This window comes from Bufo gargarizans, chromosome 10, assembly GCF_014858855.1.
Source record: "Bufo gargarizans isolate SCDJY-AF-19 chromosome 10, ASM1485885v1, whole genome shotgun sequence".
NCBI lineage: Eukaryota > Metazoa > Chordata > Amphibia > Anura > Bufonidae > Bufo > Bufo gargarizans.
Window position 1 is genome coordinate 119,862,331 of NC_058089.1, and position 25,871 is coordinate 119,888,201.

At 46.4% G+C, this 25,871-nt stretch overlaps 1 protein-coding gene across 1 annotated transcript in view; it reads left to right on the forward strand.

The window, feature by feature from the left end:
- The window catches only part of MLYCD (malonyl-CoA decarboxylase), a 46,098-nt gene extending 20,683 nt beyond the window's left edge, over positions 1-25,415 (forward strand). The window contains exon 5 of the mRNA XM_044270396.1: positions 24,325-25,415. Coding sequence (XP_044126331.1) covers positions 24,325-24,858 — 534 coding nt within the window. The 3' untranslated portion in view covers positions 24,859-25,415. The remainder of the gene's footprint in view (positions 1-24,324) is intronic.
- Positions 25,416-25,871: the final 456 nt, after the last annotated feature.

Below are 25,871 nucleotides of genomic sequence, written 5' to 3' on the forward strand. Positions count from 1 at the left end.
TACGGACCGCATTTGCGGATCGGCAGTACACGGGCACCGTTCCTTGTGCATTCCGCATCACGGATGCGGACCCATTCACTTCAATGGGTCCGCAAATCCGGAGATACGGAACACTACGGAGTGCTTCCTGGGGTTCCGTTCGTGCCTCCGCACCGCAAAAAGATAGAACATGCTCTATCTTTTTGCGGAACGGAGGGATCACGGAGCCATTTAAGTGAAATGGGTCCACGATCCCCATGTGGCTGCCGGTGCATAGCGGACCGCAATTTTCGGTCCACAGCACGGGCTTCACACGAGCCCTTATTCAGTATGTATACATGCTTGATGGCTACCTTTTGGGATGCAATTTCGCTTTTTCCTTCCGTTATATGTAACGTCTCGTGGACTTGACAGCTGCTAGTCGTATTCTTCTTTTATTCTTCACAGAGGGGAAAAAATGTAAAAAGCAAGGTCGGGGACCTGTCAAGAGACCATCTGAGGCAGGAAAGATCATTTTCAGGAACTTTCTGACCTTTCGTGTAAGAGGATTCTGCTCTCCGCTCATACACACTGCGAGACGCTGCGTCCTCGGGTCACTGTTATCGGATGAGTGATCCCGTCCCCCACCCCTCCAAATATGAATGTAATTGTTGATAAGAGATTTTCACCCAGCCGCGGACAATCTGCTTCATTCTTCCCGAAGCTTATCTTCTCGGCGCAGGATATAAGGCGCTCCAAATCGCGATGCTTCGTAAATGGCATTCATAGCGTCACAATAACAAGTTCTCTTTCTCTCTCTCTTTCTCTTTTTTTTTTTTTTTTAAATAGAATTTTCACAAAAACGGCTTTACGCTTTGTGTTTTTTGTTACATTTTATATAGAGTCCACCCTGTATTTGATCATCGCCCCTTCCCCCACCAAACACATAGCATGCTCTCTCAGAATTTTTAGGCCTCTTCAGATGCTGTCTGTAGGGTGTAGAAACCCCCTTGGATTCGCATTGAGCCACGCAATGGGGCAGACCTGGACAGTCAAAAAAAAAAAAGTGCCAAATCTTGCCTTATAGATGATCGTTTTTGGAGATGAGCGAAGCGACTTCTGATGCTACATCCAAAGTTGATTCGCCAAAAAATGTGTTATAACACTGTTCGAAGACTAATATCTTTAGTCATGTTGCATAGCCCATTAAAAAGCTGGACATAGATAGGGTAACTTCCTCCACTAGGTGGCACTACAGAGCTTTTTTTTTCTGGAGCTAATCTGCATATCCTTATTCCTGAGGAGCACTATGTGGTAAGGAGAAACTATATCCCATAGACTTACTATAACTTTGTGAGACAACCCCCACCTTACACACTTTTGTGGTTGTTTTGATGGACTAGAGAAGCTTGAGTCCAGAAAACATTTTTGAATCTTCTACATTTGTGGCCTGGTACTACAACAGTTGCACTTTTTGAGTTTTTCAACCCCATGAAACGTTTTACAAAAGGCTTACAATAGTATAAAATAATAAAGGGAATAATGCTCGCCTTAAAAAATTCCATGCTGTGCCTTTGCTGGTGATTTCCCTGGTTCCCCACCGGTCTTTGTTTACCGGGTTCCAGTGATGAGTCGGTATTTGGACTCTGAAGTTACTGGGCTCCAACAATGATGTGGTGTGTAGATGCCTCTAAAGTCATTGGGATCCAGAGATGACTTAGTGTGTAGACACCTCTAAACTCGCCAGCATCCACCGACAAAGAGGTGTACAGTCACCTCTGAAGTCGCCAGCATCCACCGACAAAGAGGTGTACAGTCACCTCTGAAGTCGCCAGCATCCACCGACAAAGAGGTATGTAGACACCTCTGAAGTCGCCAGCATCCACCGACAAAGAGGTGTACAGTCACCTCTGAAGTCGCCAGCATCCACCGACAAAGAGGTATGTAGACACCTCTGAAGTCGCCAGCATCCACCGACAAAGAGGTGTACAGTCACCTCTGAAGTCACCAGCATCCACCGACAAAGAGGTATGTAGACACCTCTGAAGTCGCCAGCATCCACCGACAAACAGGTGTACAGTCACCTCTGAAGTCACCAGCATCCACCGACAGAGGTGTACAGTCACCTCTGAAGTCGCCAGCATCCACCGACAAAGAGGTATGTAGACACCTCTGAAGTCGCCAGCATCCACCGACAAAGAGGTGTACAGTCACCTCTGAAGTCGCCAGCATCCACCGACAAAGAGGTGTACAGTCACCTCTGAAGTCGCCAGCATCCACCGACAGAGGTGTACAGTCACCTCTGAAGTCACCAGCATCCACCGACAAAGAGGTATGTAGACACCTCTGAAGTCGCCAGCATCCACCGACAAACAGGTGTACAGTCACCTCTGAAGTCACCAGCATCCACTGACAGAGGTGTACAGTCACCTCTGAAGTCGCCAGCATCCACCGACAAAGAGGTGTACAGTCACCTCTGAAGTCGCCAGCATCCACCGACAAAGAGGTGTACAGTCACCTCTGAAGTCGCCAGCATCCACCGACAAAGAGGTGTACAGTCACCTCTGAAGTCACCAGCATCCACCGACAGAGGTGTACAGTCACCTCTGAAGTCACCAGCATCCACCGACAGAGGTGTACAGTCACCTCTGAAGTCGCCAGCATCCACCGACAAAGAGGTATGTAGACACCTCTGAAGTCGCCAGCATCCACCGACAAAGAGGTGTACAGTCACCTCTGAAGTCACCAGCATCCACCGACAGAGGTGTACAGTCACCTCTGAAGTCACCAGCATCCACCGACAAACAGGTGTACAGTCACCTCTGAAGTCACCAGCATCCACCGACAAACAGGTGTACAGTCACCTCTGAAGTCACCAGCATCCACCGACAAAGAGGTATGTAGACACCTCTGAAGAGGTGTCACCAGCATCCACCGACAAAGAGGTATGTAGACACCTCTGAAGTCGCCAGCATCCACCGACAAAGAGGTGTACAGTCACCTCTGAAGTCGCCAGCATCCACCGACAAAGAGGTGTACAGTCACCTCTGAAGTCACCAGCATCCACCGACAGAGGTGTACAGTCACCTCTGAAGTCACCAGCATCCACCGACAAAGAGGTATGTAGACACCTCTGAAGTCGCCAGCATCCACCGACAAAGAGGTGTACAGTCACCTCTGAAGTCACCAGCATCCACCGACAGAGGTGTACAGTCACCTCTGAAGTCACCAGCATCCACCGACAAAGAGGTATGTAGACACCTCTGAAGTCGCCAGCATCCACCGACAAAGAGGTGTACAGTCACCTCTGAAGTCACCAGCATCCACCGACAGAGGTGTACAGTCACCTCTGAAGTCACCAGCATCCACCGACAGAGGTGTACAGTCACCTCTGAAGTCGCCAGCATCCACCGACAAAGAGGTATGTAGACACCTCTGAAGTCGCCAGCATCCACCGACAAAGAGGTGTACAGTCACCTCTGAAGTCACCAGCATCCACCGACAGAGGTGTACAGTCACCTCTGAAGTCACCAGCATCCACCGACAAACAGGTGTACAGTCACCTCTGAAGTCACCAGCATCCACCGACAAACAGGTGTACAGTCACCTCTGAAGTCACCAGCATCCACCGACAAAGAGGTATATAGACACCTCTGAAGTCACCAGCATCCACCGACAAAGAGGTATGTAGACACCTCTGAAGTCGCCAGCATCCACCGACAAAGAGGTGTACAGTCACCTCTGAAGTCGCCAGCATCCACCGACAAAGAGGTGTACAGTCACCTCTGAAGTCACCAGCATCCACCGACAGAGGTGTACAGTCACCTCTGAAGTCACCAGCATCCACCGACAGAGGTGTACAGTCACCTCTGAAGTCACCAGCATCCACCGACAAAGAGGTGTACAGTCACCTCTGAAGACGCCAGCATCCACCGACAAAGAGGTATGTAGACACCTCTGAAGTCGCCAGCATCCACCGACAAAGAGGTGTACAGTCACCTCTGAAGTCACCAGCATCCACCGACAAACAGGTGTACAGTCACCTCTGAAGTCACCAGCATCCACCGACAAAGAGGTATGTAGTCACCTCTGAAGTCGCCAGCATCCACCGACAAACAGGTGTACAGTCACCTCTGAAGTCGCCAGCATCCACCGACAAACAGGTGTACAGTCACCTCTGAAGTCGCCAGCATCCACCGACAAACAGGTGTACAGTCACCTCTGAAGTCACCAGCATCCACCGACAAACAGGTGTACAGTCACCTCTGAAGTCACCAGCATCCACCGACAGAGGTGTACAGTCACCTCTGAAGTCACCAGCATCCACCGACAAACAGGTGTACAGTCACCTCTGAAGTCACCAGCATCCACCGACAAACAGGTGTACAGTCACCTCTGAAGTCACCAGCATCCACCGACAAACAGGTGTACAGTCACCTCTGAAGTCACCAGCATCCACCGACAAACAGGTGTACAGTCACCTCTGAAGTCACCAGCATCCACCGACAAACAGGTGTACAGTCACCTCTGAAGACGCCAGCATCCACCAACAAAGAGGTGTACAGTCACCTCTGAAGTCACCAGCATCCACCGACAGAGGTGTACAGTCACCTCTGAAGTCACCAGCATCCACCGACAAACAGGTGTACAGTCACCTCTGAAGACGCCAGCATCCACCAACAAAGAGGTGTACAGTCACCTCTGAAGTCACCAGCATCCACCGACAAAGAGGTGTACAGTCACCTCTGAAGACGCCAGCGTCCACCGACAGAGGTGTACAGTCACCTCTGAAGACGCCAGCGTCCACCGACAAAGAGGTGTACAGTCACCTCTGAAGACTCCAGCATCCACTGACAAAGAGGTGTACAGTCACCTCTGAAGACGCCAGCATCCACCGACACCGAGGTCTGTAGATACCTCTGAAGTTACCAATGAATGAATACATCTTGCTTTATAAGACTGAGGATTTACTGAACCCACCAAGATGATATAGCCCTGGGGTTTGCAGAAGAAAACAATATAGGGCTTAATATCTTGATTCCTGCTATAGGGGTTGAATGGAGATTTTGTACTCGCCCTGTGGTAGGGGTAAAAAAACTCAATAGTCCATCAGCATAGACCTGCATTGATGCCAGGCGATGGGCACTTTGCTGTGAGAGAGTATATTTGTCACGGACGTTCCCGTGTCAGGTGGCAGGAGATCGGTGAGACTGGCAACACATGGTTTGATCTGACATGTTTTCCGTTTGGATGAAATGACGTCTGGGTTCTTTCCCCAGGTGTGGCTATTAGGGTAATTTAACCTCTATTTATAGCTGCTTCTCCCACAATGCTGTACGGTTTATAGCTTCTGTTTGGACCTTTTGGAAAGATTGGGTTTGGATCTCGGCGGAGTTCCTGGTGCTTCCATTGCTCCTTTTGAAGTTAAGTCTTTCCTTTCCCTTTTGTATTTTGTTTGGGTTCTATGTGTTGCATTTCCCTATTGTTTGTATTAGGCCTGAAGGAGACTCCTGTTCGTCCTTCCTTTTTGGATTTACAGGTAGTCTCATCCCTGCCATTACTACCAGGGTCCTATAGGGCTAGATAGGACTCTAGGTATTCCTGGGTATGAACTCGCCTACCTTTGGGGTCTGTTCATACCGGTAGTCAGTCAGGATTTTGGTTAGGGTTTTCACTAGGAGGTGTCCATTTTCCATCCCTAGTTCTCAGGCCTGATTCCCTGTTCCCCCTTCCCTCCTATGCTTGGTGTGGTGTTTTCTTCCCACAACGAAGCGTGACAATATTATTTGTCAGTGATGGGGTTAATGCATTTTCCCCGGTACTTTTCACTGGTAGAAACTAATCTCGTGCTGACATTTGCAGTTGTCAGTACCACTAGAACATCAAAGGCCGGCTTCTGCTGTCATTTCTTTGTGGGCGCGATAAGTTATTTAGCGCCTGTGATGTGCCTTTCTGTCTCTCTTAGTAACTGCCTCGCATCTGCAAAGGGCTTTTGTGCCCGGCACTGACTCACTGAAAGGACAGAGGGGTGTCATGAGGACACTTTCACCACAGCGTGTTTAGCCGTATTTAAAGGGGCGGTCTTCTATCTCTGGCTAACAGCTGTGTACCATTAGCAGAAGTGACAAACGCCCGCGACCTTTTGAAGTTGATGAGTTTCCAGGTGAGATAAATGTGTCGGATGTTTTTTTTTTTATTATTATTTTTTTATTTATGTTTAACGGCCGGGACTATTGAGAAAGAAGCAAAAAAAGCCACCTGAAAAAAGGAGAGATTTGTTTTTGCACGCTATTGTCGGGCCAGGCAATTATGCAGATTGGATGTGGAGGGAATCCTAATGAGCTTTGAATGAAGACATGCTATCACCATTCATTCTCCTCAACTCTAAGGCCGTGGGATTTTGCCATCGTTTTTGGGTGGAAATAAAACAATTATATACCGAAGGTGGCCTTGGACGTTAGATTAGCAGCTGGTCTCCCGAAGCTTGACTGTCTATAGCCAATCTTATCTTACATACACTGATGAGCAAAAGGGTAACAATGTTTTGAGCTTCTGACTTTCAGGCTCCATATCTCGCCTTCCACCACAGCTTCGAACGTGAGACCAGCATCGTTTTATAGACATTCATCTTGGCTATCTCATACATAAATTGGACTAGCAGCTATTTAGCATATGATTAGTTATGCAGATTCTTGTCATGTACCGTATTTTTCGCTTTATAAGACGCACCCCAGGTTTTAGAGGAGGAAAATAAGAAAAAATATTTTTCATCAGACCTCAGATCACACCCCCACATCAGGACATCACATCAGACCCCCATGTCAGCCCCCCCATGTCAGCCCCCCCATGTCAGCCCCCCACATGTCAGCCCCCCCATGTCAGCCCCCCCATGTCAGCCCCCCATGTCAGCCCCCCCATGTCAGCCCCCCCATGTCAGCCCCCCCATGTCAGCCCCCCCATGTCAGCCCCCCCATGTCAGCCCCCCCATGTCAGCCCCCCATGTCAGCCCCCCCATGTCAGCCCCCCCATGTCAGCCCCCCCATGTCAGCCCCCCCATGTCAGCCCCCCCATGTCAGACCCCCCATGTCAGCCCCCCCATGTCAGCCCCCCCATGTCAGCCCCCCCATGTCAGCCCCCCCATGTCAGACCCCCCATGTCAGACCCCCCATGTCAGACCCCCCATGTCAGACCCCCCATGTCAGACCCCCCATGTCAGACCCCCCATGTCAGCCCCCCCCATATCAGCCCTCCATGTCAGACCCCCCCATATCAGCCCTCCATGTCAGACCCCCCATATCAGCCCTCCATGTCAGACCCCCCATATCAGCCCTCCATGTCAGCTCTTAATGTCAGGACCCCCCAGGAAACGCTTCACTCCCCGCTCCCGGCACCTTACATAATGGAAGCGCTCACTAGTATTCACTTTATAAGACGTAAAAAAGTGCGTATTATTGTGGCGAAACCAACCTCGCCACAGTGTTTTGGAGGGGGCTGTTTACCAGCCTCCTGCCCTGGGATTATGGTCCCTTAAGTTATTGGGTCTTAAGGCACTTGGGACGGAGCCCTCTGTCCCTGGATTGCATCATTTGCCTTACTTGCTTGGATGAAGCACATGGTGAGAACAATAGATAGCGGCCATTTTAACTCACAGAGCACTGCTTGACCCTCAACACGGAGCCTTGTCTCGTTATTGGGGGGATTCCCTGTATGCTGTTGGAGACTGATTGCCAGGAGTGTAAGCCGACTGAATGCTTTTCCTGTTCGCCTGCTGACAGCTATCCGCGAGGTTCCAGTTTGGAGTGCTATGTTGTATCCAGTTCGGGAGGTTGGTGTTCTGCAGTAGCTGTGCCTGTCTCTCAGAAAGGGGCATATCGCCTAAACGGATTTTAACCCCTTGTCTGCTGAAACGGTGCCGTTACATTGGTGGCAAGCAGCGGGATCGTTCCTACAGCCAGAAGGACAGCTACAGGAGACACCATTTCTTTGGATTTTACAATTTAAGGGCAACGCATGTCTCAGTACAGTGACCCTAAAAGCACCAGGATGGAACCAGCAGTGGAGTACAGATACTCTGTGGAGGAATTTGACCGTATGATGTGGTTGCGGCTGAACTTCTTCGGACCCAATCCAGCTGAGAAATACGTGAAGTTCGTGAGGAATCTAGTGTCTACGACCCTACTATACCGGGCAGAAGGTGACGGTCAGCTGCCACGTTGGGTGGACCTCCATCGGAAGTTACGGTTGCGGGACAGTGGGAGCCCAGTCTCCATTCCCCAGCGGCAGTGTGAAGTGCAGGGAGAGGAGAGCAGCGGCCTCCCTCCCCAGCGGCAGGCTGAGTTACAGGGGGCAGAGGTAGTTGTTCCTGCCCCCCAGCAGCAGAGTGATATGCCGGAAAGGCAGTGTGAAGTGCAGGGAGAGGAGAGCAACGGCCTCCCTCCCCAGCGGCAGACGGAGTTACAGGGGGCAGAGACAGTCGGTCCTGTCCCCCAGCGGCAGAGTGTCCTACAGGGAATAGAGAGCCCAGTCTCCTTTCCCCAGCAGCAGGACACTGTATTGGGAGCGGAGGCGGTCGGTCGCCCTCCCCAGCGGCTGGAAGTATGTATGGGAGAGGAGCTCGTTACCCCCTCTCCCCAGCGGCAGATTAACGCACCAGGGGGAGACAGTAAGCCCCACAACTGTGCAGATGGGACCGTGGTCTCTGCACTTACAGCACAGGGGGTAGGGACAGTTGTTCCTGTCCCCCAGCAACAGGGCAGTTTAGCCAAAGGGGAGACAGTCGGTTTCCCCCTCCAACAACCAGACTCCAACCAGGCTTCTTCCATGGTAGCGCTGGTACCAGGGCAGAGTCCCACTGATCCCTGCCCACAAAGCAACCTCCACTCCAATCCAGGGAGCAACTCAGAGATCGGGAGTACCAGCTACAAATATAATCTTGGTGGATTCACTGGACAGAGACAGGCTACGAAATTCAGCAGGTCCAGTATTGGGTTGTGGGTGGGCTGCCAGACTAACTCAGGTACCGACCGGCGTGAGGTCAGGTATCTGGTTAGTCTTCCCTGAGGGGGGGGAGATGTGTGGCGAAACCAACCTCGCCACAGTGTTTTGGAGGGGGCTGTTTACCAGCCTCCTGCCCTGGGATTATGGTCCCTTAAGTTATTGGGTCTTAAGGCACTTGGGACGGAGCCCTCTGTCCCTGGATTGCATCATTTGCCTTACTTGCTTGGATGAAGCACATGGTGAGAACAATAGATAGTGGCCATTTTAACTCACAGAGCACTGCTTGACCCTCAACACGGAGCCTTGTCTCGTTATTGGGGGGATTCCATGTATGCTGTTGGAGACTGATTGCCAGGAGTGTAAGCCGACTGAATGCTTTTCCTGTTCGCCTGCTGACAGCTATCCGCGAGGTTCCAGTTTGGAGTGCTATGTTGTATCCAGTTCGGGAGGTTGGTGTTCTGCAATAGCTGTGCCTGTCTCTCAGAAAAGGGGCATATCGCCTAAACGGATTTTAACCCCTTGTCTGCTGAAACGGTGCCGTTACAATTATAAAGCAAAAAATACGGTAACCGCATTGTTAGTGTTTTGCTCCTGGTGGTGGAACAATCTCTTTCTTCTTGGATACTACAGATTACAACCAGTCCTCACCTTCCCTAATAGCTCAGTGTGTTATTAGGATGGTTCCCAAGCAAAAGGTCACTGGGTTAAACCCAGGAGCCGCCATGAAGAAAATTTACCAAGAAAAGAGAAACTGCCTCATCCAGCTCATCGATAGCGGTATCTCGGCCAAGAAAATGTCCAAACTGCATCTTGTGTTATCATTTCAAGTCCAAACAAGTGGAGGGCTCCGTTTCTTGAGACCCATTTAAACTTTACCTGATGGTTTTGGTGTGTAATCTTATCACATGCTCCCATGATGCACCTCCAATGCAAGTAAATAGTTTTTGGGTGACCCATTTCACATGGATTTTGCCTCTTTTATAATAAGTAAGTTTATAATTTCTGGATTGAATGGGGATAATCCTTGTGCAGCTCCGATTACACATCCCCCGCACATTTGCGGAAGAAATCTTAGTGTTTGCTGCAGATATACCACCCGACATACGGGGGCGCCACTCAATGACTTCTGTATGCCATAGACAGACTTTTGGACTGGGTTTTCTTGTTTATTTTAAGACCTTGTCCTAAAAGTATTCGTCAACTATTGTTGTCAACCAGTGCGTTAATGATCAGTGGCCAGTTAATGTGGTGGTGGGCGGCACTACATAAATGTCGTAAAACTTGAGCGGTAGGTCATGCCCTTTTCAATCACATACTGTAAATTGGAACCCTTAAAGGGCTTGTCTCATCTTAGACATATCGCTAGGATATGCCACCAATGGCAGATAGGTGAGGGTCCTACCTCTTGGGGCCCGGACCGATCTCCAGAACGGAACCCCCGAAAGTGAAGAAAAGGACACAGTACGTAAGCAACATTCTCTCCATTCGTTTTTATGAGTTATGAATATAGCCAATCGAGCGAGCTCAGCTGTTTTCGGAAGTCCCATAGAAATGACTGGAGAGCACACACTGCGAGCACGGCCACTGCTCCATTCACTTCTATTCGACTGCCGGAGACAGCTGAGCTAGCACTCGACTCTTTTCGACAGTCCCATAGAAACGAATAGAGGGTGGCCACACATGTGCGAGTGCTCTCCGCTCACTTTGGGGGTCATGTTCTAGGTGGGACTTGCCCTTATCTGACTTTAGTGGCATATCTTAGCGGTATGCCACCAATGTTTAAAGAGCTTCTGTCAGCCCACTAAACCGTTTTTTTTTGGGGGTTAATAATAATCCCTATACTGCGAGCTCCCTATACATAAGCTAAATATTCATTTTGGTTCAGTAGAATTTGTTAAAAAGCTATTTTTATAATATGTAAGACAGAAGCCCTTTAAGAAAATACAACCCCCTTTAATGGGTGGTACATGATTTAATGATTCTGGTCTCACTACACACTCTTATGCTTTGCTTTTGGCATAACACAATTTACCACTATTGCCCTTAATAGTCTTTTGAACCTAATGGCTGTGTATGTTAGTCCCCACCTTTGAGTAAAAAGTTGCCCCAAGCTTCAGTCTGCAGTCTTCATTGTCCTGATATTGAGTTTACAACCTGACCTTCGTCTCAGATTTTTCTTGTCTTGATGTGTCCGTCCCAATAATCCATGCTGGATGTGTGTGTCCAGGATGCTGCTGCCTTCCCATTGCAAACTTCTTTTTGTGCACTTTATTCCCTATCTACAGGCTATGTCAGCTGCTCTCTTTGGGTGCCTTCCCCCTCTCCACACTCTGATCTGCCATGTACAACCTTCCCCCTTTCCCCACTGCTCTCTCTAACATATGAGAGAAGGGAGGGGAAGAGCCGAAAGTTTTTATCTTTTTGCAAGCTTTGTTTGTGCTTTGTTCCTGATGTATAGCTGGGGTGATCTGCCCTTGTTCGATTTCTTCCCCCCTCTCTACACTCTGATCTGCCATGTACAACCCCCTTCCCCTCTCTGCTGCTGTCTCTAACACTAACAGAAGGGAAGAGGAAAGCAGAGAGAAAGAGGAGCTCTGATGGGGTCATGTCAGATGCATCCGCAGCCAGACGAAGGACTTGTGCAAACTCTGCAGAAGCAAAAAGAGTAGAAAATTGTTAATGAACGATATTTAGACAGTTACTTCCTTTCTCATTTAGGAAGCAAATGCAAACATTTCGGTGCCATAGTTTATGTAGCCTGTAATAGTCAGCCTGGTGTTTGATGGACATGGTCTATACTTGTAGCTTGTGTATTACAGGGACAGCATACTTGTCATATACATCATTATTTTTTCTTTTTTATCTGAATGTTTTTCCTTGCGTCTTGTACGTACAGTGGGGGAAATAATTATTTGACCCCTCACTGATTTTGTAAGTTTGTCCAATGACAAAGAAATGAAAAGTCTCAGAACAGTATCATTTCAATGGTAGGTTTATTGTAACAGTGGCAGATAGCACATCAAAAGGAAAATCGAAAAAATAACTTTAAATAAAAGATAGCAACTGATTTGCATTTCATTGAGTGAAATAAGTATTTGAACCCTCTAACAAAAAAAGACTTAATACTTGGTGGAAAAACCCTTGTTTGCAAGCACAGAGGTCAAACGTTTCTTGTAATTGATGACCAAGTTTGCGCACATTTTAGGAGGAATGTTGGTCCACTCCTCTTTGCAGATCATCTCTAAATCCCTAAGGTTTCGAGGCTGTCTCTGTGCAACTCTGAGCTTGAGCTCCCTCCATAGGTTTTCGATTGGATTAAGGTCCGGAGACTGACTAGGCCACTCCATGACCTTAATGTGCTTCTTCTTGAGCCACTCCTTTGTTGCCTTTGCTGTATGTTTTGGGTCATTGTCGTGCTGGAACACCCATCCACGACCCATTTTCAGTTTCCTGGCAGAGGGAAGGAGGTTGTCACTCAGGATTTCACGATACATGGCTCCGTCCATTTTCCCGTTTATGCGAATAAGTTGTCCTGTGCCCTTAGCAGAAAAACACCCCCAAAGCAAAATGTTTCCACCCCCATGCTTGACGGTGGGGACGGTGTTTTGGGGGTCATAGGCAGCATTTTTCTTCCTCCAAACACAGCGAGTTGAGTTAATGCCAAAGAGCTCTATTTTGGTCTCATCAGACCACAGCACCTTCTCCCAGTCACTCTCTGAATCATTCAGGTGTTCATTGGCAAACTTCAGACGGGCCTGCACATGTGCCTTCCTGAGCAGGGGGGCCTTGCGAGCCCTGCAGGATTTTAATCCATTGCGGTGTAATGTGTTTCCAATGGTTTTCTTGGTGACTGTGGTCCTTGCTAATTTGAGGTCATTAACTAACTCCTCCCGTGTAGTTCTAGGATGCTTTTTCACCTTTCTCAGAACCATTGACACCCCACGAGGTGAGATCTTGCGTGGAGCCCCAGAGCGAGGTCGATTGATGGTCATTTTGTGCTCCTTCCATTTTCGAACAATCGCACCAACAGTTGTCACCTTCTCTCCCAGCTTCTTGCTAATGGTTTTGTAGCCCATTCCAGCCTTGTGCAGGTCTACAATTTTGTCTCTGACATCCTTGGACAGCTCTTTGGTCTTTCCCATGTTGGAGAGTTTGGAGTCTGCTTGATTGATTGATTCTGTGGACAGGTGTCTTTTATACAGGTGACTAGTTAAGACAGGTGTCCTTAATGAGGGTGACTAATTGAGTAGAAGTGTCTAACCACTCTGTGGGAGCCAGAACTCTTAATGGTTGGTAGGGGTTCAAATACTTATTTCACTCAATGAAATGCAAATCAGTTGCTATCTTTTATTTAAAGTTATTTTTTCGATTTTCCTTTTGATGTGCTATCTGCCACTGTTACAATAAACCTACCATTGAAATGATACTGTTCTGAGACTTTTCATTTCTTTGTCATTGGACAAACTTACAAAATCAGTGAGGGGTCAAATAATTATTTCCCCCACTGTATGTGTTTTATATCTATTTTGCACTAGGGGGTTCTGGGTTTGGTATAGGGTTTACAGCACATCAATTATTATACCTTCCTTTGGATTTTTTTTTTTTATCATCTGTGACAAACTCCGGCCTTGTGCTTCGGTTTTGCTTGTTCAGCTAATACAAGACGTGACACAGTCTGGGGGCTCAGAAGCCGCCTGCCGTCAGGCCTCGCTGGGAGACGGTTTTTAATGGTGCTTGGTTTTTCGACAAGCTGCTATATATTTTTGTATCCACCCGAAGCCTCGTCCACAGTTGTGTTTTGTTGGCCGTAGACGCTCGTTCACCGCAGCGTGTCTTTCCCTCCGCCTGCCAAGGATGAACTGTAAAACGGAGACATATATCAAACATGTGACACAGTAGTTGGTTTTAAAGCCCGCTGAGCACGTCCTCTTCATTATCCCTGGCTCCAGTGTTTTTCAGGGCGTGCAAATGTTTACCTAGTCACCTTGCGGAAAAATGAGAGGCGCTGCAGAGAAGAAATGTAGAGAAAAATATTGTGAAGCTCAGCTGTGTGTTAAAGTACAAATATAGAGTCGTTTCCTGATATTCTACTCCAGTCACACCTACAGCTGCAATCAAAATCCTGCTAATTTCACCATCACCCTGTTCCAAGGCATCACAGCTCACTGCTGCCTTCTGCTGGTTCAGTGTCTGTACAGTTTATTCCATGCTGTGGTGCATTATGGGAGGTTTGGGCTTTACACCAGTTGTATAGGAACCTTGTACTGCACCAGTGTGAACCCTAATTTAAAAAATAAATTAAAAATGAAGGCATAGGTTACCCTCCAGTCTTCTGCCACTTTGTGTCCTTCTACTCCAATCGCATCCAGAGCTGCATGTAGAATTCTTACCTTCAGAACACAGGACCGCCCTTTTCTTCTACTCCAAAAGCAACCCAGAGCTGCATGCAGAATGCTTACCTTTCAGAACACGGGACTGCTCTTTTCTTCTACTCCAATCACATCCAGAGCTGCATGCTTACCTTTCAGAACACAGGACTGCTTTTTTCTTCTACTCCAATCGCACCCAGAGCTGCATGTAGAATTCTTACCTTTCAGAACACTGGGCTGCCCTTTTCTTCTACTCCAATCACATTCAGAGCTGCATGTAAAATTCTTACCTTTCAGAACACTGGACCGCCCTCTGCTGGTTCGGTGCCAATATACACCATTATAGGAAAGCAGGTGTGGTTTCAGTCAAATGCAACCTTGTAGTCCACCGGGGCAATGGTTGCCCTTCAGTTTTCTGCTACTTTGTGTTTTCTACTCTACTCTCAACCAGAGCTGCAGCTAGAATTTTTCACCTTTTCAGGTCCGTAACCTTATTTCTTGCTGCCATCCCTTGCAGGTTCAGTGCCAGTAAACAGACAACTTGTTCTGCTGCTCTGCACTTTAGGAAGTGGTGTTTTTTTGCATTACATCTCTTAAAATGTACTGCACAGCGGTATTTGATATTTTTGGACCCAGGCACATACGTTGCTGCTAATGGGTATTGCTACTTTTAATGGCATGTCCCTGCTTGAAGTGTTCATTAATGTGCGGTGAGTCAAATTGTTCTCTGCGATTTAGGATCTGTATTAGACAGTTAGCGGTGGATGGAAGGTTTAGCTGCAGCCATGGAGCTGAAGTGCGCAGGAGGGTGGGGCGGTGAACATCGGAGGAGAGTGGCACAGTACTCTATGTGAAAGGATTCTGTCATATATTACTCCATTACTGAAAATAAAAATAACTCGTCAGGTTACAGGTTTAGAAAATGTTCCAGGGTAGTAAAGAAAGCTGAAAAATTAAGAATCCACCAAGCTTTAAAAGTATTTTTTTTTAAAACAGAAAACATGGGAGCAGTATTATAGTAGTTATATTCTTGTACATAGGAGCAGTATTATAGCAGTAATATTCTTGTACATAGGGAGCAGTATTATAGTAGTTATATTCCTGTACATAGGAGCAGTATTATAGTAGTTATATCCTTGTACATAGGAGGCAGTATTATAGTAGTTATATTCTTGTACATAGGAGCAGTATTATAGCAGTAATATTCTTGTACATAGGGAGCAGTATTATAGTAGTTATATTCTTGTACATAGGAGCAGTATTATAGTGGTTATATTCTTGTACATAGGAGCAGTATTATAGTAGTTATATTCTTGTACATAGGAGCAGTATTATAGTAGTTATATTCTTGTACATAGGAGCAGTATTATAGTAGTTATATTCTTGTACATAGGAGCAGTATTATAGTAGTTATATTCTTGTACATAGGAGGCAGTATTATAGTAGTTATATTCTTGTACATAGGAGGCAGTATTATAGTAGTTATATTCTTGTACATAGGGAGCAGTATTATAGTAGTTATATTCTTGTACATAGGGAGCAGTATTATAGTAGTTATATTCTTGTACATAGGGAACAGTATTATAGTAGTTATATTCTTGTACATAGGAGACAGTATTATAGTAGTTATATTCTTGTACATATGGAGCAGTATTATAGTAGTTATATTCTTGTACATAGGAGGCAGTATTATAGTAGTTATATTCTTGTACATAGGAGGAGTATTATAGTAGTTATATTCTTGTACATAGGAGGCAGTATTATAGTAGTTATACTCTTGTACATAGGAGGCAGTATTATAGTAGTTATATTCTTGTACATAGGAGGAGTATTATAGTAGTTATATTCTTGTACATAGGAGGCAGTATTATAGTAGTTATATTCTTGTGCATAGGAGGCAGTATTATAGTAGTTATATTCTTGTACATAGGAGCAGTATTATAGTAGTTATATTCTTGTACATAGGAGGAGTATTATAGTAGTTATATTCTTGTACATAGGAGCAGTATTATAGTAGTTATATTCTTGTACATAGGAGGCAGTATTATAGTAGTTATAATCTTGTACATAGGAGGCAGTATTATAGTAGTTATATTTTTGTACATAGCAGCAGTATTATAGTAGTTATATTCCTGTTTTTCAGGTGTAGGAATGCCAGAGTGGTGTAAGGGTTGCCTAAAATGTCCCTTTAGGTGTTGTGGCTATGCACGTGTCACGGTGCTCCTACCTGGATATCCTGGAACCCCAGGCGTACTCGCCCGAAGCAGTGGAAATAGGGTGAATAGTTGAGGGATTTGTAGAATGAATTGAGTCCAGACTTGTACTGGAGTAGTTAACAGCTTTACTTGCATAAACTTTCAACAAGGAACAATCTTCCAACTTTATCTTGGTTACCAGCAGGCTTTGGCATAAGTTCTGGCAGGCAAACACATTCAGCTCTGCTACATCTGTACTCTTGAGCACTGCCATGTTAACTGGATTAAATAGAAACTTCTCCTTTGCTGCTGTACTTAACTTTCTGTAGTCTGACTCAGTCTTTATCTTTCTGTATCTTTGCCTTTATCTCTGTCTTTATTAAAGGAATCTTTACTCCTGACTCTGGAGGCATTCAGCTTTGGACTCCGGGCCCAGCAGAGCAGAAAGGTTCTGCTGGCTGGCACACAGCCTTCCCCTTGCAGGGGGTACTCCCCTGTCACTGTCCAAGCAAGAGGGGGGAAAAAGGAGAGGAGGCAGCGCCTCATGTGTGGTGCTGTTTGATATTAGATAATGACATAAAAATAGTTGCACTTACCCTTTATAGTTGTGAGGAGTCACAACTACTGTGTATTGCTCGACCAGCATACGGGATGCCTGCGCTGCTGCCTGCGTTCCTACCCGTGCCAGAGATGCGGTTGTCAGTGAGAGAGTAAAAAACGATTGTAACCTCCTGTATCGGCGCTGTCAGCAGGGATGTGGTACCAGGTAAGTATTGGTAAAAAGACAGATGATCATTTATTTCAGGTCAAAGCGTTTCATCAGGACAATGATGCACATAACATCAGCAGACAGTGATTTTTTAAAAGCATTTTTGGCGTTCAAGCCAGAGGGTGGGAGGAGAATGCGAACAGCCATAGGCGCGTTTCTGCATAATTCAGCATGTTAAGGATCTGATAAGCCAGCATGTTAGTAGTCTAATAAAACTGTGGGAATTTACATGCGTTAAGTCCATTTATTTTGTTTTTATTTATATTTTATCTCAGCGGTATGTCAGTGAGTTTAATGTGAAGCGCGATCCTGTGTATCGCTCCTTCTGTATGAAGCGATCTACTGCGCTGTGTACTGGAGTACTTCAAGTACTAGACTTCATTCCTGGGCTTGTTAAAAGGATGCTATGTTGCAGAGGACTGGTTACAGAGTTAGATGCCAGTTCTATTTTAGTGGTGGAAGTGCTAGGTTCACATTAATAGTGGGAGCGCTGGGTCCACATTTAACAGTAGTGGGAGCGCTGGGTCCACATTTAACAGTAGTGGGAGCGCTGGGTTCACATTTAACAGTAGTGGGAGCGCTGGGTTCACATTAAACAGTAGTGGGAGCGCTGGGTTCACATTAAACAGTAGTGGGAGCGCTGGGTTCACATTAACAGTAGTGGGAGCGCTGGGTTCACATTAACAGTAGTGGGAGCGCTGGGTTCACATTAACAGTAGTGGGAGCGCTGGGTTCACATTAACAGTAGTGGGAGCGCTGGGTTCACATTTAACAGTAGTGGGAGCGCTGGGTTCACATTAATAGTGGGAGCGCTGGGTTCACATTAACAGTAGTGGGAGCGCTGGGTTCACATTAATAGTGGGAGCGCTGGGTTCACATTAATAGTGGGAGCGCTGGGTTCACATTAAACAGTAGTGGGAGCGCTGGGTTCACATTAACAGTAGTGGGAGCGCTGGGTTCACATTAATAGTGGGAGCGCTGGGTTCACATTAAACAGTAGTGGGAGCGCTTGGTTCACATTAAACAGTAGTGGGAGCGCTGGGTTCACATTAACAGTAGTGGGAGCGCTTGGTTCACATTAACAGTAGTGGGAGCGCTGGGTCCACATTTAACAGTAGTGGGAGCGCTGGGTTCACATTAATAGTGGGAGCGCTGGGTTCACATTAAACAGTAGTGGGAGCGCTGGGTTCACATTAAACAGTAGTGGGAGCGCTGGTTTCACATTAACAGTAGTGGGAGCGCTGGTTTCACATTAACAGTAGTGGGAGCGCTGGGTTGCTGTAACAGTAGTGGGAGCGCTGGGTCCACATTTAACAGTAGTGGGAGCGCTGGGTTCACATTAACAGTAGTGGGAGCGCTGGGTTCACATTAACAGTAGTGGGAGCGCTGGGTTCACATTAACAGTAGTGGGAGCGCTGGGTTCACATTAACAGTAGTGGGAGCGCTGGGTTCACATTAACAGTAGTGGGAGCGCTGGGTTCACATTAACAGTAGTGGGAGCGCTGGGTTCACATTAACAGTAGTGGGAGCGCTGGGTTCACATTTAACAGTAGTGGGAGCGCTGGGTTCACATTAATAGTGGGAGCGCTGGGTTCACATTAACAGTAGTGGGAGCGCTGGGTTCACATTAATAGTGGGAGCGCTGGGTTCACATTAATAGTGGGAGCGCTGGGTTCACATTAATAGTGGGAGCGCTGGGTTCACATTAAACAGTAGTGGGAGCGCTGGGTTCACATTAACAGTAGTGGGAGCGCTGGGTTCACATTAATAGTGGGAGCGCTGGGTTCACATTAAACAGTAGTGGGAGCGCTGGGTTCACATTAAACAGTAGTGGGAGCGCTTGGTTCACATTAACAGTAGTGGGAGCGCTGGGTTCACATTAACAGTAGTGGGAGCGCTGGGTTCACATTAACAGTAGTGGGAGCGCTGGGTTCACATTAACAGTAGTGGGAGCGCTGGGTTCACATTAACAGTAGTGGGAGCGCTGGGTTCACATTAACAGTAGTGGGAGCGCTGGGTTCACATTTAACAGTAGTGGGAGCGCTGGGTTCACATTAATAGTGGGAGCGCTGGGTTCACATTAACAGTAGTGGGAGCGCTGGGTTCACATTAATAGTGGGAGCGCTGGGTTCACATTAATAGTGGGAGCGCTGGGTTCACATTAAACAGTAGTGGGAGCGCTTGGTTCACATTAAACAGTAGTGGGAGCGCTTGGTTCACATTAAACAGTAGTGGGAGCGCTGGGTTCACATTAACAGTAGTGGGAGCGCTGGGTCCACATTTAACAGTAGTGGGAGCGCTGGGTTCACATTAATAGTGGGAGCGCTGGGTTCACATTAAACAGTAGTGGGAGCGCTGGGTTCACATTAACAGTAGTGGGAGCGCTGGGTTCACATTAATAGTGGGAGCGCTGGGTTCACATTAAACAGTAGTGGGAGCGCTTGGTTCACATTAAACAGTAGTGGGAGCGCTTGGTTCACATTAAACAGTAGTGGGAGCGCTGGGTTCACATTAACAGTAGTGGGAGCGCTGGGTCCACATTTAACAGTAGTGGGAGCGCTGGGTTCACATTAATAGTGGGAGCGCTGGGTTCACATTAAACAGTAGTGGGAGCGCTGGGTTCACATTAAACAGTAGTGGGAGCGCTGGTTTCACATTAACAGTAGTGGGAGCGCTGGTTTCACATTAACAGTAGTGGGAGCGCTGGGTTGCTGTAACAGTAGTGGGAGCGCTGGGTTGCTGTAACAGTAGTGGGAGCGCTGGGTTGCTGTAACAGTAGTGGGAGCGCTGGGTTGCTGTAACAGTAGTGGGAGCGCTGGGTTGCTGTAACAGTAGTGGGAGCGCTGGGTCCACATTTAACAGTAGTGGGAGCGCTGGGTTCACATTAACAGTAGTGGGAGCGCTGGGTTCACATTAATAGTAGTGGGAGCGCTGGGTTCACATTAATAGTGGGAGCGCTGGGTTCACATTAAACAGTAGTGGGAGCGCTGGGTTCACATTAACAGTAGTGGGAGCGCTGGGTTCACATTACCCAGTAGTGGGAGCGCTGGGTTGCTGTAACAGCGGGGGAGAGCGGTTCTCAAATGTTGGAGACGGTATTTTGTAGTTTTTACTGCGTGTGGGGGAGAGATCTTATGTAGGGAAAAAAACAGCAGGGTAGGATTGCAAGAATATAGGGGAATAGTGTCGGCTTTTAGTATGTAAATCTAGCAGTATCGGTGACTGGGTGGTACGGACCTAGACGTGGATATGACTACTGTAGTAGTGTATCCACGTCTGTATAGTAGTCAGATCCATGTCTAGTTCCAATGGACATAACATCACAGGAAATAATAAAAAGCTGCATGGACAAGGTCATGTGACCACAGCCCAGAACGGGATGTGATTACAGAATTACTGCTGCTTTCATAAATGGTTATTTCAAAGGATGTTGATGCAAACCGGAAAACTCCTTTGAAATAAAAAACAAAACTAAATACACCCTGTACTCACCTTCTTTTCCCTGCCGCCCTCTGCACCGCAGCTCTTGTCTTTCTCCCGCTGTTTGTATACAATGCGGGTGTACGGCCCTCAATCGCTGTCCTCAGTGGTGTGCGACTCTTTACCTAGGAGAACAGTGATTGGCTGCAGCAGTGGCGTATGTATGCATGTTATCGCTTATACAAAGAAGCGCCGGAGGCCCAGGTGTCGAGCCCCCACCGATCAGATGCTTATGACCTAAACAGAGCATAGGTGTAACTGTATTTTTTGTAGTGTATTTATTTAAATGTATATTTTTTTTTTTTGTATTGTATTTATATAAATCTATTTAAATTGTAACTATCCGGATCACCCCTTTAAGTCTAAGCACTTTCACTTTATTTTCAATCTATGATTTCTCGCACTGAGTTCAGCACCGCCGACATGGCTGAGCTTTTATAAAACCGACCTTATGATCGGTAATGTTTTCATGGGTTAAATAAAAGTACAGTTTTCACGTCTCGTATATCAACGGCCATTTGGCAAAAGTTTATTTAATTGAAAACTCTGCATTGAACTGGGTGGAAACTTTTAAAAGGTAAGTGGTATCCATGGTGACCGTTAGACGGGAATATAAAAGTTAAGTGTAATGTGCCGTTCCTGTTATTTCCTCCCTCGGGTCTGATTAATGACGGCTCTAATGAAAGCATGCTTGCTCCTTACTGGCGGTTATTAGGGATTCGATAAAAACAAGTCAGCTGATTGAAGGCCGGAGTGCGTGCAAAAAACGACTCCTCTTAAGTGGAACAGGACCTTGAATGCAAAAATATTTTTGTGCCGCCTGCTAAAATATACAGAATAGAGATACGTACATTCTTGACTAGAGCGAGGCGGAGAAGTGACAGGCTCTATGGAGACAAGAATAGCTTTTTTTTTTTTTTTTTTTTTTTTTTTATTCCACTGTGACTTGTTCGACACACAGATTTTTGGAGCAGTTAATGTTAGAGGGTTAGTCAACTTTGTACAATTCCTTTTTGTTAGAAGATTACTCCAATAAGAAAACAATCACATGAAACCACTAGATTTCCTCACTGATCACAGCCGATGACTTCGATCCTAGCAGTGGAGCAAGTGTTCAGTTCCTCTGCAGCACCTCCGTAGGAGAAGTGAAGTATTACATGGGTCCCACAATGAAATCTAATTACACGATATTACCAGATTTTCACACAGATCACACCTGATCACTGGGATCCTAGAAGTAGAGCAAGTGTTCAGTTCCTCTGCAGTGCCACCGCAGGAGATACTAAGGGCTCTTTCACATGAGCGGATCCCGTGCAGGTAATCTGCTGTGTGAAAGAGAGCGGATCCATTGTAACAATGCCTAAAACGGACAAGAATAGGACATGTTCTATTTATTTTATTTTTTTGCTGGGCTACGAAACGGACATACTGATGCGGACAGCACACGGTGAAATGAATGGGTCCGCATCCTATCCGCAAAAAAAACTGAACGGAAACAAAATACGTTTTGTGTGCATGAGGCCTTGCATTTTGTATGTATATTGTGATATATGTCCTGTTCATTTGCGCTTTATTTGCAAAGTTCTGTGGAAAGGGTGAAAGAATACTGAGAGACTTTTGGGACTTTGAATGAGAAGCTGGTAATTTTCCACGTCTCCCACAGGGTTTAAAAAAAGAGGCTGTTTTGGAGGAAAAAAATCCAGACTTGTTTACCACCAAAACCAGACAGACTGACCTTTTGAATGTCTGCTTTTAGCTCTGTTGTTATGTATGGAAACCTTTTTCTGTTTGGAAAAACTGCTGTGTCATTGAGTCTCTAATGTCAGTCTATGAGAGACGGGAGTGGTAACTTTGTATCTGTTTGTACTATGGTTCTCCACTCCACCCCTCCCACTAGAAGGTTCCAGTCTATCTAGAAATAGTATATAAGGAGAGCAGTCAGAGCCCCTAGTGTTCTGCAGGTAGGGATCAGTGCTTGGAGGGGTAGAGTTATGTCAGTCTGCATGAGTCACTAGAAGGGGACGCTGAGCCACAGACCATGGGTCACCCGAACTACTGAGCCACAGACCGTGGACCTCCAGCCTTTTGAGAGAGAGAGAGAGACAGACAGCTAGCTCAGGCCTTTCCTCATCATCAAACCCTTCTTCTGCCAGGGAGGAGACGAGAAGCCAGCTCTATGCCTCGCCTGTATTGTTTTGCACCTGAATTCCTCCAGTAAAGAAGCACACTGGTTTGCTGCAAATCCTGACTCTGCGGACTTATTTCCCCTTGGGGTACACCATGCCTTACCATCCCTTCCCGAGAGCATCAACATGTGATACCTCAGCATAGCATTGGGGCCCCCTGAAACCCGACCACTGTACATGGGTCCCCCCATTACAAACAATACGCAATGTTACCAGATTTCCACACAGATCACAGCTGATCTCTGGGATCTTAGAAGTAGAGCAAGTGTCCAGAGCATTTCATTTTCCAAAGTGTGGAATCTGTTTGGTTGCTATGGGGAACTAAGCCAGTTTTCTCTACACCAGCGTTGATAAATCTACCCAATGTTGCCAGATTTCCACACAGATCACAGCTGATCGCTAGGATACTAGCATTAAAGCAAGTGTTCAGTTCCCCTGCAGTGCCACCACAGGAGAAATGAAGTATTACACAGGTCCTCCAAGACGAAACTAATTACACCGTGTCACCAGATTTCCACACAGATCACAACTGATTGTTGAGATCCTAGCAGTGGAGCAAGTGTTTATTTCCTCTGCAGCGCCACCACAGGAGAAATGAAGTATTACAAGGTTCTCATTGAAATCAATGGGCTGTTTATGTAATATATGGACATGTTGGGGCGCTTTTTGTAGCATCCTGACTGGGGGGACCTCCTTTCTTAAACCATAGTATATAAAAGGGTAACCTCTTGCTTAACCCTTTAGAGAACAGACCATAATTGGCCTTCAGGGCAATTTAAGATTTTGGGATTTGAAACAAATAGCTTTTTTTAAAAAAATTATTATTATTTGTGTATCATCACAGCCATAAGTGGTCTTGTCTTGCTGGGGTGCAGTTTCTGACTACTTCGTGGTTAATGTGTTTGCCTTTAATTTGGAGGGAACAAGCAAGAACCCCCCCCCCCCCCCTTCACCACCATTCCACCATGTTGTAAGTGTTATGGGGATGCCAAATATAAGGGGGTTTATGCTATTTTTGGAAATGTATTTTAAGTCCTGTGGTTTGTCTTCTGGTTCAAAGGTTAAGAAACCCGTTTTATTATCGTATTATGGAATTCTAAGTTAATAAAAGGGAGTTTCCTTATACTGGGCTTTAATCCATTAGACAGAGCAAAGTGTGACTACAGAGAAGAGTTTTTGTATTGGAAGACCCAACACCTCTGTATCTTACATGCACATTCAATTGATTTCAATAGGAGGTGTAATTCTTAATTTCCCCTGTGGTGGCGCTGCTATCCAATTAAATATTTATTACATCCAATCAAGAGGGACTCGGCAGCAGCTTCTGCATTCAGACGTCATGTAACTATACTATGCTTTATATTTTGCAGGGTGAGTTTTGCCAAATCTCCGAGTTCTCCAGTTTGTCGCCGATCCCTGGATTTACAAAGTGGCTCCTTGGTGCGTTCAACTCACAAATAAAAGATATGGGGAGGACTGAGCTCTTTTTGGAATCTGAGTGCAAGGAGATATCGGACATCACAGAGGCACCGGCCGTTGAGACCCTGAAGCGTCTCTTCACCAGCAATGAGTGGATGAAGTGTGAAAGACTGGTCAAGGCTCTGGAGGCCCCGTTGATGAGGCTTTGCGCTTGGTACTTGTACGGAGAGAAGCTTCGGGGTTTCGCCTTAAACCCGGTGGCCAACTTCCACTTGCAGAACGGGGCTGTCATGTGGAGACTGAACTGGATGGCTGATACAAGTCCACGGGGAGCTGCATCCTCCTGTGGGATGATGGTCAACTACCGCTACTTCCTGGAGAACACCTCCGTCAACAGTGTTAGATACCTCCGGGTGAAGCATATCGAGGCCTCCGAACAAGTTCTCAACTTGGTTTCCCAATTCAGACAAAATAGCAAATTGTAAATCGTAATGAGCCCGCAGGTCCTGGCTCCTCGCCTCTGCTGCCTGGACTGTAGGGCCTGCACGATGCCTACTCACCAGACAGTAGATGACCATTGACTTGCTATCTTGCCAAATGATGATCATCGTTAACCGTGGGCCTTGGCCGATGAACCGGAGACTCGCCAGGTTTTGATTTCACTTGCATACTGTTTCTGATTTCAATCTAGTAACTTTTTTTTTTTTTTTCAATGTAATTTATGTAATTTTCGGGACAGCCCTTAAAGGGACTGTCCAGTATTATTATTATTTTTAATCCTGTACAGTTTTCGTCGTTGACGCTAAAATGGTCAAAGTGAAGGAATTTGTGTCTTGTAAGCGTGGTAATGTAAATTTCATTAAAGGGGTTGTACAGGATTAGACAAAAAAAACTGCCCCACACCATTCCACGAGTTGTTTCTGGTATAGCAGTTCAGTACCATTGAAATTAATGGGGCTGAGCTGCAGTACCTGACACAGCCTGTGGACAGCTGTGGTGCTATTGTAGTTTTTTTGGAATCCTGGAGAATCCCAGTAATGTATGTCTTCTTGTAATGTTTTGGGTTTGCTAGTACACACTGCTGCTTATTTTTTCAGGAGCATCTAAATATTCAGATAAGCCTAAGTACATTAAAGGGGTTCTCCACCGAGGACAATCCCTTCTTCTTAAAAAGGTATCTTACCAATAAGCTCATCAAAGTCTGCTTCTTTTGGAAATCCAATCGATCACCTGTAAGCTAAGCAGTCAGTGTCCAGTTTCCCTGCAGCGCCACCACAGGAGAAAAGAAGCATTGCACCGCGTCCGTTCAAGTCCAAGGGTTGTTTGTATAATGCAAGACAGGACAGGTCCTCCAGAGCAGGAGATATTGTATCCATTCCCCACTTTGGCAAAAGATGAGACTTCTGAACAGAGGACCACCCTCTAGTACTCCCATATTCCCCAAAAGGGTGTACCACAGTGATGTACAGGTGGACGGGGCGTCACCGCTGAAGTCTGT